This window comes from Anolis carolinensis, chromosome 4 (genome assembly GCF_035594765.1).
Source record: "Anolis carolinensis isolate JA03-04 chromosome 4, rAnoCar3.1.pri, whole genome shotgun sequence".
Taxonomy (NCBI): domain Eukaryota; kingdom Metazoa; phylum Chordata; class Lepidosauria; order Squamata; family Dactyloidae; genus Anolis; species Anolis carolinensis.
Genome location: NC_085844.1, coordinates 129,850,748 through 129,864,491, shown reverse-complemented (window position 1 = coordinate 129,864,491; position 13,744 = coordinate 129,850,748). Strand labels below are relative to the sequence as shown.

General features: G+C 38.4%; 1 protein-coding gene and 1 pseudogene across 1 annotated transcript in view; one reads left to right on the top strand and one right to left on the bottom strand.

The window, feature by feature from the left end:
* Nucleotides 1-6,716, top strand: part of ddr2 (discoidin domain receptor tyrosine kinase 2) — a 53,869-nt gene extending 47,153 nt beyond the window's left edge. Inside the window, exons 16-17 of the mRNA XM_003225460.4 lie at nucleotides 2,186-2,335; nucleotides 4,651-6,716. Coding sequence (XP_003225508.2) covers nucleotides 2,186-2,335; nucleotides 4,651-4,785 — 285 coding nt within the window. The 3' untranslated portion in view covers nucleotides 4,786-6,716. The remainder of the gene's footprint in view (nucleotides 1-2,185; nucleotides 2,336-4,650) is intronic.
* On the bottom strand, nucleotides 4,049-4,250 carry LOC134299045 (U2 spliceosomal RNA; annotated as a pseudogene).
* Nucleotides 6,717-13,744: the final 7,028 nt, after the last annotated feature.

The following is a 13,744-nucleotide window of genomic DNA, read 5'->3' as shown; positions in this document are numbered from 1 at the left end:
CTACTGCAGCCTACTCCATTCTTCCCAAGCTAAGCCCTGTTAGCCTTGATGAATAAAATTCAGAGAGGACAGGTAACTTATGTGGCTATTAGGTTCAGATCAGCATAACTGGAGAACCAAAGAAAGAATTTTCAAATAGCCATTTTAGTATGTTGAGTTAAAGCAACTCAGGGCCTTTCCACACAGCCCAAAAGGCACCAGGAAATCATATATATCCCACTTTTCCTCTATCAAGGAGACTTAAAGCGGCTAACACTAAAAACAAAAACAATGTGGGAATCAAAACCTAATGCATATAAACATTAAAATAGAATTAAATATAGAAATATTAAAAATACATAGCAAAAAACTATAAAAGCATTAAACAAAGCTATTAAATTATATAAAACACAGTATCCTTGGGTTGGTCTTATTCAAAAGAAAAAAATCACTGGGACTGACAGTAGCTTTTTATTCCTTGGTACTTCAGTAGTTCTATATTGTAATTCTCCACTTTGGTTCCAGAAAGTAATAAAAATCACACCACTGGAAAAGTAAGGAGGAGAGTGAGGATTGGAAGAATATCTCAGGCACACTATGGAGATGCTGAGGGTGACAGGGAATGGAATCCTTTTGAATCCCACCGCTTGCCACCAATTTATGTGGAGACTTGATGTGGCAGAGGATGGAATCTCCTTTGAATCCCACCGCTGCCACCAAATGTGGGGAACTGATGTGGCAGGAGATGGAATCCCCTTCAAATCTCACCGCTGCCCCCAATTAATGTAGAGATGCTGAGGGTGACAGGGAATAGAATCCCTTTTAGAATCCCTCAGCTTTGCCACCAATATGTACAGAGGTGAGGGTGAGGTGTCTGACAGGAATGTGTGTCAGAGATGGAACCCTTTTTAATCTCACACACACACACACAGATACCACCACTTAATAAAGATGTTTTGTGAGAGATGATGTTAATTAATGATTTGTTTGATTATCTTCTTCGCTGCCACCAATGGAGACGTCAGGCAGATGGTACTGGTTCTTATAAGCTTTCTCTATTTGTTCCACTTCAGGTGTTGATGTTACTTAACTTAAGAGTATGACAGAGGCTTAATTAGAATAAAATCAAAACAAGTTTATTGCAGGTACAGAGCTTGATGGTTTCAGATAACTTGGTAAAGGCACTTCGCTTAATGGTTACAAACGGTTATGAGGTGGTTAAACTTTCAAAATACTTCTTTCTTTAAGTTACACTAAACCCTGATCCTACTGGATCCCCTGGGATTAATTCTCCCTAATCCACAGGCTCTATAAAAGACCCTAGACAAATCACCTAACTTGCCTAGTCTGGTCTAACCTAAATCTGACTCAAATCTCTCTATTTAAGCCAGCCTGATTCTCCACACAAGAATCAGATCCTTCCCTGTGACTAGGAAATCACAGACTCCTAAAATAAATCCTTTTATTTTAGGCCTGACTCAAATTCTTCTGAGTCACCCTGATTCTCTACCTGAGAATCAGTTCCTTCACTGTGAATGGAAATCACAGACTGACGGATTTTAAAATATTCCCCCTTTTCCTTTCCAGGCGGCGGTTGGCTCCGCCCCTGTTGCTATGGTAACCTGCTCTAGCACTCTAAGATGGCTACCTTCCCCCATACATATTGTCAACTTAAATACTCACCATTTTAAACATAGCCAAACCTGGCTGTATAAACAAAATCAAATACACATATCATCTATAAACAAAATATAATTATACACTTCTTCACACACACATACTAACAATATATTTTTTAAAAAATCTGATTGTTTTGTTCCATCTAATTTTATTTTCTCTGTGTATGAATACAAAGTAGATTTATTTTCTGCCATGCTTTTACTTTTCTGATTGAATTAAGAAAGGAAAGAAGCTTGCCAATGATGCTTTCTGATACTATCCTTCTTGATAGCTACAGAAAGGGAGCACTAGATAGGTAAAATAAAAACCTGAATTCTAAACAGCAGGTGCATCCCAATTCCAGATGGACTTTTCTTTGAAATGGCTCAAAAGAATTAATAGTAAAGGTGTACTGTATTCTCCCACAGCCTTGATAGATCTGTGTGATGTTTCTCCTGTGGCCTCTTGGAGATCTGTTAAAACTTTGGGATACTGCACATCTTTGAATATTTATGCTCCCTCTTTCCCTACCATTTTTCCCATTCAGGGAAAATTCACCACAGCCAGTGATGTCTGGGCATTTGGTGTGACACTTTGGGAGACCTTCACTTTTTGTCGTGAGCAGCCGTATTCTCAGTTTTCAGATGAGCAAGTAATTGAGAACACCGGGGAGTTCTTTCGGGATCAAGGGCGGCAGGTATGGAGTCACGTAAATGGAAACCATAACCATGTCTTTATTTAATCCTATTGAATTGGAAAGGTATCTGATCTGCCTAGATGTTGTTGGACAATGGCTCTCAAATTCTGTATCCAATAATGCCAGTGATCAGGGATTCTGGAAACTATCCAAGAACATCGGTGATCCCAAGACCCACTTTCTTAGGGCACTTATGTTTGAAGCACCTACATATTCTTTCGGCTGGAGTGGTGTAGTGTTTGCCTCAGAATATATCTCATTGAACTCAGTAGCACTTGACTTCACTGCATTACTGTGCATTTAAATGCTGAATTGTTGTTTTTTTTGTGACCAGAGTCCAAGTTGGCTTTGGTTTTGAGCTATGGGATATGGTTTTGGATAGGTGGGTGGTGTCCCAGGTAAATGGGTGGCCACTTGATCTTTCTCACCAGAAAACAATACTTGTTTGCATTTTGCCAGCATGCATACACCTCTATTTTTAAAACGTGCATTCAGATAATGGCACATCAGTGCTAGTACATTTCTATCTATCACCATTTCAATATCAGCTATTCTACTCTGCTTAATAAGCTGGCCAGTTGATATATATACATATAAAATGTAGACATATATACATTCATAAATTTACAGGCGTGGGGAAATCTGGTCACAGCTGTGTGGTTGGAAATAATGTGAATTATAGTATGTGTGATCATCATAGGGCTGCCCTTTAACATCAAACACTATGGACCAGGAAAATGTGAGTTTGAAACCGATTTTGTTTTGCTGGCATAGACAACATCTTTGTTTCAGCTAATATTTGCTAACTCACACTTCAATGAACCAAATTATCAAGGTTATCTTTGGCTGGTTCTGCACTTATATCACAGGACCTGATCCCAGATTATTTGCTTTGAGCTGGATTATATGAGTCTACACTGCCAGATAATCTGGGATAAGAAAATAATCTGGGGCCCCTTCTACACTGCCATATACAATCCGGATTATCTGCTTTGAATTGGATTACATGGCAGTGTAGACTCATATAATCCAGTTCAAAGAAGATAATGTAGATTATCTGATTTGATAATGTGGATTATATGGCAGTGTAGAAGGAGCCTAGGATCAGATCCTGGGATATAGGGCAGTGTAGATCCATCTGTTAATGCTTGGGAAGAAAAGGCACTGAGTGATAAAAAGTCCTGAGTGACAATTTTAAGGGTTTTCTGCTTCACTGCCTTTGAAATTCCCAACTACAAGTAAAATTGGCTGATAGTGCTGCTTACATGTTCCCCAATAAACCCAAATTATGGTGAAGAACTTCTTTAAATTTCTCTTTCCCATTGTTGATCTGGGCCTGAAATACTGGAAGGGGAAGTAAATAGCAATGTTGTGGACACTTGACATCCATAAATATATATGTTGCAATTAATATATATATATATATATATATATATATATATATATATATATATATAAAGGTAAAGGTTTCCCCTGACGTTAAGTCCAGTCATGTCTGACTCTGGGGGTTGGTGCTCATCTCCATTTCTAAGCCAAAGAGCCGGCATTGTCCGTAGACACCTCCAAGGTCATGTGGACGGCATGACAGCATGGAACGCCGTTACCTTCCTGCCGGAGCGGTACCTATTGATCTACTCACATTGGCATGTTTTCGAACTGCTAGGTTGGCAGGAGCTGGAGCTAACAGCGGCTGCTCACATTGCTCCCGGGGTTTGAACCTGGGACCTTTCGGTCTCCAGCTCAGTGCTTTAACGCACTTCGCCACCGGGGCCCCAATATATATATATATATATATATATATATATATATATATATATATCTTTCAAAAATTATAATAATATATTTCACAAATCCATTGTGAACCTTTTAAAGACATATACTACACATGATCTTAGCCAAAAGGCTGAGAAGCTGATGCCCGTCATGCAGCTGGTGGTTCTTGTGCCTTGGAGTTGCCACCTTGCTAGATATTATCCTTCAGATAATCTTTGCAACAACTCTGTGAGGTAAGGTTTGGCTGAGAGTAACTGTGTGATACTATCCTTCAGATAATATCACACACTTACTCTCAGCCAAACCTTACCTCGCAGAGTTGTTGCAAAGATGAGCAAACCCACTATTGCAAGCCTTTGGAGGAAAGGAGAATACAAATGAGGTAAACTACAATAAACAAGTAGCTTGTCTTCAGGTATATCACATTATATGCCAGAAATTAAATCGACATTATCATTGTGGCTACTGTCTTTTGATGTATTTTAGGAAGGAATTGATTGCTTTGTCTTCAACATATCCTCTTTTCTTTTTCTGGGTATAAGACCTATCTTCCACAGCCTGCATTGTGTCCTGATTATATATACAAGCTAATGCTCACCTGCTGGAGACGAGATACCAAAGATCGTCCCTCCTTCCAAGAAATCCATTGCCTACTCCAAGAAGCACCTACTTCATAGCGATGCTTTCCTTTCAAGCTCCAAACCTATGTCACCTTTCTTCCTTTCTTTTCCCACCTTCCAAAATGTACACTTGGAACTATTCTTGGACTCACCATTTCCTTTGACACCAGAGCTGGAATTTCAATCTCACCAATGGACACAAAGAAATTGGGATCTGACCACATCGATCACCTAGCTACATTCAAGGTGCTGTGCTTTGGACTGGCAAAGACTGTGAAAAACAAGTGTTTTTCTTGTAAATGTTGTAGGATCTGATGTACAAGTAGATTTGTCTATAGGGGACCTTGGGGGGGTGGGGGGGGAGAGAGAAGCAAGTTCTTTACATAAGAAAGAACTTGAAACATAACTTGAGTGTGGAACTGAGCTGGGAAGAAACATACAGAGCAGGGAAATACTGAAGTATCTACAGTACTTTATGCCCACAGCTAAGTGTATGTCACAGACTGTAGATATGTAGAATGTGGCAAAGAATTTTGCTTCTTTCATTTTTATTAGAACATGATTTTATTCCTTATTGCTATGTATATAGGCTTGATAATGTGTGGAAAATACTTGCTGACATTTCAGAAGCCAAAAGAGTTACTGAAATTAAATGACCAGTGATTTTAGATAGGCCTCAGTGCCACATGATTAACCAATCCAGACTAACCTATGTAAAATAATTTTTAAATTGTGTAGTGTTCTGATTGTACACATTGTACAGGTTAAATGTACATGCTGCAGATTTGGATTACTTTGTGCATTTTGTCCTGTTGGTGTTCTACGTGAAATACCAGATGCTGAGCTGATCCCCTGAACAAAATTTCAGATTCTGGGGCAGTCAACTTCGGAAAAGAAAAAAAAAACAATTTCTGATGCCTAATTGTGAGTGATGGTTGCTACCCTACCACCTTGCTGCTTGAATTCCGGGAACATGTGGCTGACTGTGCTTGAAAATGGGATGCCCTACTCGATAACAGGGTTTTGTGATTTTTAAAAAACATAGACATAAGGGTCCAACTCAGCATGCAGTAAAACACAACTGCCGGTTTAATGAGATAGATAGAGAATCCACTACCTCTTCAAAGATAGAAAATCCACTACCTTCTTAATATTTAGGTGAAATTCCTTTTCTTGTAATTTGAATCCATTGGTTTGTGTTCTAAATTCTGAAGCAGCAGAAAACAAACTTGCTTCATCTTCTACATGACATTCCTTCAGATATTTAAAGATAGCCTTCATGTCACCTCTCAGTTTTCTCTTGTCCAAGCTGAACACACATAACTCCCTAAACCATTCCACATAATAGGGCTTGGTTTCCAGACCTTTGATCTTCTTGATCTCCCTTCTCTGGACACATTCCAGCTTGTCACTATCTGTCTTGAATTGTGATGCCCAGAAATACAAACGTTATCCCAGATGAGGTCTGAACAAAGCAGAATCGAGTGGCACTTCTGTTTCCCTTAATCTGCACACTATACGCTTATTCTTCAGAAGAGGAAGGGGAGCAGGAAAGTGTTCATGAATCTGAGGGTGAGTTGGAATCTGAGGAGATTTTGCAAGTACGCACATTTCAGGAGAGGCAAAAGGAAACAGACACGTCACTCAGCTAGAATAGCTGCCAGAAATGCAGCTGAGTAATTAGGAACTGCCCAAGCAGCTGTGAGGGGACTCAGGGCTATAAAGCAGGAGCAGGTGCAGCCAGCTCTTGCTGGTAACAATTGACTCTTCGCTCCCCTTGTGCCTGCTTCAAGTCTGCATCTGGGAAATTGCTCCTAAGGATTTATTACTGTTTCTTTGTCTGAAGTAAGACTGTTATTTGATTTGGGAATTTAACAGAGACTAAGAACTGTGTTTACCCTAAGACTTCCTTGCTTCCTTTTGCATTATTCCACTGAGTGTGCTGTACTTTATGTTTTGCTGAAGTAAAGCAGTTTTCATTTACTTGCCACAGTACTTTAAGGCTGTTCTTGAAAGACAAAACAGGACAGCAGCCCAGAATTGTTTTGGCATTTTTTTGGTTGCAGCATCACACTGCTAACATGCCTTTTTTTCAAGCAAGGTGTCACCCATCCTATATTTGTGCATTTAATTTTTCCTGCCTAGATGTAGGAAACTAGCAGTCCAGGGCTGCTTGAAGCTGTGAAGTATCAATTCAGCTGATGTATTCTGTGATTCAGTGATACCTAGATTCTAGAAATCAAGTACATTCTAAATAAGTCTCTTCAAATGTCCACTTTACCTGGCCACAGGTTTTCTGACAGTGAGGCAGTGAAAATGTGGCAGGCAGTGAGTTGCTTTTTCAGAAGCATAGATTGTAGAAAATTCTCATTATGACTATTGAATTGCTCACTTGAGGAAGAAGCACTTCAGGAGACCAGAATGGGACCCTAGAAAGGCTGACAGGATTTCTCAGTATTTTTGTGTGGATCCCATTTATTTCAATAAAGCCCAAGCAGAAGAACTTGTCAAGTCTAGCATACTGCCGTCCCAAGTCCCCTTGGGGAGAGGGGATGGAATATAAATAATACATCATCATCATCATCATTTTATTATTATTATTGCTAGTAGTCAGGCAACAACCAAGCAGGTTGTCTGAAAACCACTGGGAGCCGAATCAGACACCATAGGGACAACTGTAAAGGGACAACTGTATATGTAAATGTGTCACTGTGATGCAGTGGTTTGAGCATTGGACTGTGACACTGGAAACCAGGGCCATAGTAACCTACTTACTGACCTTGAGCAAGTCACACTCTCAGTCTCAGAGGAAATGCCTTCTGAACAAAAAAGGATGTACTTGCCTTAGAATCTCCATAAGTCGGAAACAACTTGAAGACAAGTAACAACAATAGGTATATGTCGGCCCTATTAATATGTAAAGTGAAATGATTTGTGTGGATGAAAAAGGTGAACTTTTTCCTCCCTTGTTGCTGTAGAGTTCAGAAGCTATACCAGGAACTAAGAGGAGAGTTCAGGTCTCCTCACCGGCATATACTTTTGGATGTACAAATTATCTTCCCTGATCTCTGTTAAATATTTGAAAGGGGAGGCACACAAACAACTATGCCTATTCCCATTGCATCTTGTCTTGCCTTAAACCAGTGTCAGAATGCTCAGATGAATGAGCCACACCATGGAGTTTATAGAATCTGGTAGAATCACAGTAGACTTGTGTCTCTTAGAGCACTGCAGACAGCAAATTTCACTATGTAAAAAAATTTGAAAAAAAATCTGTCCCTGGTTTGACAGTGTTATTCATATTTAATTGTGCAGTACAGTAGAGTCTCACTTATCCAACACTCGCTTATCCAACATTCTGGATTATCCAATGCATTTTTGTAGTCAATGTTTTCAACACATCATGATATTTTGGTGCTAAATTCATAAATACAGTAATTACTACATAGCATTACTGTGTATTGATCTACTTTTTCTGTCAAATTTGTTGTATAACATGATGTTTTGGTGCTTAATTTGTAAAATCATAACCTAATTTAATGTTTAATAGGCTTTTCCTTAATCTCTCCTTATTATCCAACATTTTCGCTTATCCAACGTTCTGCCGGCCCGTTTACATTGGATAAGTGAGACTACTGTACTTACTTTGAAAGTAGTTGTTATATTCCAGAAACATCATTTTTGTGGCTGCCACAAACTATTGAATTAGTTGAGACTCTTTTGAGATATTCATAGAAAAACTATAGCAAAATGTGCTGAAGGATGTCCCACCAAAACAAAGTTTTTGCAGTTTAATAAACTTTTTCCATATTTTTATGATAGAACCAATTAGGAAATGACATTTATAATCCAGGAACAAAAATTGTGTTACATAGTGTTATTCTTACTGTTGTGGCAAGAAAGCAATGTCAGGATTCTACTACCAGAGCACTTAATTCAAGGCTGCAAGCTCCTAGGGATTCCCAGTGACCTATATTGAATGAACAGGATGTAACTTGCCATCTGGGATTTCTGCTTTGGGCATCAAAATACCTTAGGCCAGATCTGTTAGAATGAATGATGGGATATTTTCATGCAAACCTTACTCAGCTATAGCTGAAACTTACACATTTTATATTTAAATACTAGTGACTTTTTAAGAGTCAGCATGATGTAGTGGTTTGGGTATTGGGCTATGACTTTGGACTCATGGGAAAGCCATGCTCTTTCAGTCTGAGAGGACTGCAAATTTTCTGAACAGACCTTTCTGTGAAACCCTCATCGTACTTTTGTCTTAGAGTCACCTGTCAGAAACAACTTGAAGACGCACAACAAAATGGCATTTTCTCTTTCCAGGCAAGATGCATGGAGTTTTTGCCACTGCAGCCTAGTTACCCAAATGTGCTGATTCTTAAGGATACAACAGAAAGAGACAATCATAAGTGTACTGGGTGACTAGCCTCTGCGGCAGAACTTTGGATCAACAGATGTGTCCTATAATCAAGGAAGGAACAGCTCTGAAAACATAGTTCTGAAAGTACTGTAGGGCCTCTAGGAAAATACTGCAAAAACTATTGCACTGATAAGACAAAAACAAGAAAGATTTAATGAGAAAGTATCAGACAGATTGCTTGTTCCCTGGAAAATCAAGGTCAGTTCAATCTATGTTTTGACTGGATTGAGATAAAACTTCCTCCCTCCACTTCCTATCCAGAATTGGGTGGATTAATGCCATTCTGACACGTAACATACTAGTAGATTTTGCAAGAGCAGATTGAGCATTCTCTTCCTCCCCATCTCTGCACTTCATTTTCTTGGAAACCATGCTCTTTTCAGTCATACTTTGTGGGTCTTCTTGACCAGTCTCCCTTCCTTTTGTCACTGGCCAACAATAAGACAGCCTGACCTTTAAATTTAATTTTAAAGCCTTAGGAGGCTGAAGCATTTCAGTTCTTTTTCTCATCTGTTTACGTTTTTGGATGTAAGTATTGTACTTCACTTTAGACAGCGGCACAATCATTCGGCTTGTTTCTTATGTTTCTGGTTCAGTTGCATTCAACTCCCTTGTATCTTGTAAATAGATTTTGCATCTACAACAGATTTTTTTTCTGGTATTCCACATTACCAGTTCTGGGCTGACAAGCCACAAGGGCTGTTTACCTTTGGAATAGGCAGATGGGATTGGGTTGGTACTCCTTTCTTTCACCCGTCTTTTAATAAAATGAACACCACCGCCTACCCTTACTTACACACGAATAAAAGAGTACACAAGGAAGAAATATTGCTCCATTTTTATTTCTAGTTAGAGATTACAATGAGGATTATATGTGTGTGACCTCTGTTCTTAGAAAAATACCCAAAATTTATCATGATCATAATAAAACAATGTTGTGCTTTAGCATGCTTAGCCCTCATTGGGAACAGATTTTCTGTTACTCACTAAACCAGTGCTTGTGCTTTGTCTATCAAAATGTTTACATTCAGCATCACAATTTTACAATTAGACTCTTGGTTTTGACAATTCTGAAGTCTATCTGGTAGTAGGCTTGGAATGTAGCTCCCCTACAGCATAACACCTACTTGTCATCATTTCTCATTTATCCACTGCTATCTCCATTTATCTTCTCCTTCCTTTAGTGGTTACTCCTTCACTGGATTGAGAAGGGGAGAGCAAAGCCAACTGTCTGTTAAAGCAAGGGAAGATAAATGCAAATAAACAGCTGGAGAAAGGAGGCCTGCAGTTCTATGATCTTTCTCTGATTTCTGCTGGGAAGTGTTAAAAGTGATCATCAATCACAGCCTGACTTATACTTTGCAAAAGTTGTAGTCTGTTGGCAAAACAAAGAGAAATCGTGTAACACATTTCATAGAATAATGATTCAATTATGCCAGCATGAGATTTAGGTGTACTCTGTAAGAACAGAAATAAATATTGTACAAGCTTCCATGGGGAACTTCCAATTTGTGAATTATTTACAAAAATGTTTTTCCGCATTTAGACCTGTTTTGCGTGTGGTTGTTGGATGGCTTCTCTTGTACCCTCTCAACAGTCAATGATAAAACCTCTGAAATAAATTATAGTGAGATACTGCTGAGCAGGCATTGAATCAGATAATGAATACCTACTGCACTGTGTGTCTTGGGAGGTTGCTAGAAATTGCAGTATTTTGTTGGTTTAGCAGTATTTTTGTTGTATCTAACTATTTTCTGGCAGTTGCTGGCAGCAGTTGCATCTTTTTATTTCCACCCTCACAGTCTTCTAGTATTATTATTATTATTATTATTATTATTATTATTATTATTATTACTACTACTACTACTACTACTGTATTATTATTACAAGCTATTGTAAGATAGTTTGGATGAGAACATTCCCCTCAATACTTGTGGTTCATATTATTTTTCAGAAGACCTAAAGGAGTGTGTGGTCTAATATATCTGATTCTTGTTAAATCTTCTCACTGCTACTTTAAAAGAAAATATGTTATAGTATTATACTGCACCAATGCAGTACTGGAATGACACTTTTTTACTACAATACTGTACGTTAAAATAAAAATTCAGAGAGAAGAAAAGTTGCCATAAAAACACAAGCCAAACTCAACAGCCATGCCCAAATGGACTATAGTTTGTTAATGATGTGTTTCAGTTATTTGAATGGGAAGCTGTACATGGCTCGTACTGTATAGCAATGTTCTGTCACTTTATCTTTTGAGTATTTTTCTAGTAGATTGCTCCTCGGTAACTATGTTGGCGTGTCATATTTTCCTTATTGAGTAAGACCATGATGAAAGATTTTGTTGGTGTGTTTTGGGTACGTGTAAGAATGTGTAGTGATGGGTTTTCATATAACACAGTGTCTTTATGCGCATTGTACGGTTGCACAGTGGTGTCAAGAAAGTGAACCAAACCTACTGTGCAAACTGATCTAAGCTCAAGAGAAAGTTGTTAAATTTATTATTCTTTCTCAAATGCCTCATACCAGTGAGCTGCGATATCATCAGCATGTCAAGGGTAGAAGAAAGGTTTTAGCGTAAAAGCATTGACACATTTTTCCAGGCTTTAATATATTTGTGTATTGTAGTGCCATGTGAGCTGCCATGACAGAGCTGTTGATCTGAATGGGCATGCTATTCCCAAAAGGTGGAGCAGTTATAAGCAAGTACATAGTGACAGTTTGGTTGGTTGATGTGCCATAGTTCAATGTGGAATCATATTTATGATGATACGTAATCCAGCCCGGTGATATTGGTGTAGAATTGCTTTGTGTACATAGTGCCTGCCCAAGAATAGTGTTTCCTGAGAGTGTGTGGATAGATTACATTTTCCTCCAGAGTCAGTGGTATCCCTCGCATAGCTTGGATTATTGATGTCATAAAGCCTGAGAACTGAGTCCATATATTCCAAAGATTCCAATAGTGAATGCCTAAGACAATGGACTTCATTTGGGTATCTTGGTACTGTTAGGTAAATGCATTTGGATCTGCATAATCCATAATCAATTATTTCCTTAAAATGTGTAGTTCCTTTTGTTTATACTCAGTGATAAGTGAACAGGAGGCCTGCGAAACACAATGTTGGTTGATTGTTTCTTGTATGTAGACCAACCTATTAATAACAACAAGGGCACTTCCTTTGTCTACCTTTTTAATGATGACATTAAGATGGTTTGGTGGCTTTGGACAACATTAGATTCTGTATGGGGGGTAAATTGTCTATTTTTTATCTGTTTTGGCATGATAAGAGAAGCACTCTCTGTAGAAATCCAATTCCAGAATCCCCCATTTACGTAATAAGAAATTATTGCTATCCCACTTAAGTTAGATAAATACAGAATGGCATAGCAGCCATAGCACCCCATCCCACTCCCACTTGATGTTCCTTCTCTGCAGATTTTCTATGATTGTATCTGGGATTGCAAATCTCACACAGTTGACCCTCTGTATTTACAGATTCTGTATCTATGGTTTGAAATTATATATTCAGCAAAGATTTGTGTTTATTTTTGTATCAGGGACAGCATTTTGTGACTCCATTGTATATAATGGGACCTGGGCATCCACAGTTTTTGGTATTTACAGTGGTCCTGGAAACAAACCCCAACAGATATCAAGGCACCTGTGTAGTACAGAAATTATATCTTGGATCACATGAATCTGCTATTTTAGGAGTGGCGTGTTTGCTGTAGTTCGTTTTGTTTCTTGAATCACCCTTATTCTCATGATTGCTGACACTTTCAAACAACTCTAAAAACCTAGTAAGGATAGAGTACCTTTTATAGACTGTATTCTGATTCCTCTCCAGCAAAAGTTTTATGCACGTCTAAATTAGTCCCTGAAATATTTCATTATCTGTGAAATATTTTATGTACAACATAATAAACTAATTAAGATGAAAACATAATATTGGCCTTGTCAGAACATCCAGGTTTCAGTTGTTCCATATTTTATGACAGATTTTGTTTTTACTCCAGAACATTAGGAATATATTTGAGTTGTTTCACAAGTAAAATGTGGCAGTCCCTGAGTTACAAACATCTGATTTACAAATGACTCATAATTAAGAATGGGAGTGAGACAACCAGAAGTGAGAGAAATCTATTCCAAGGCACTCCTGAAAGAGTTATCATGGGGAAAAGGAGTCTCCACTGAAGCTTTATCACCAATCCTTGTTTCCACAGGCCACATCTCTTCAAAATCCAATTGCCATAGGGACAGAAAGTGGACGTGAAATGTTCTGAACAGGGGCACAGACAGCAAAGCAAACACCACAGGGGCGTTAATAATAATAATAATAATAATAATAATAATAATAATAATAATAATAATATCCTGCCACCATTTCCCAAAAGGGACTAGGGGTGGCTTACAGAGCAGCACATGATGGTGCCATACAAAACCCCTATGGGGTTAACCCCTATGCTATCCAAAACTCAAATATATTTTTGGCTGGAGTTACACTTACAAAATATACCTTCTCTGACTTGCAAACAAATTCAGCTTAAGAACAAACCTACAGAATCTATCTTGTTTGTAAC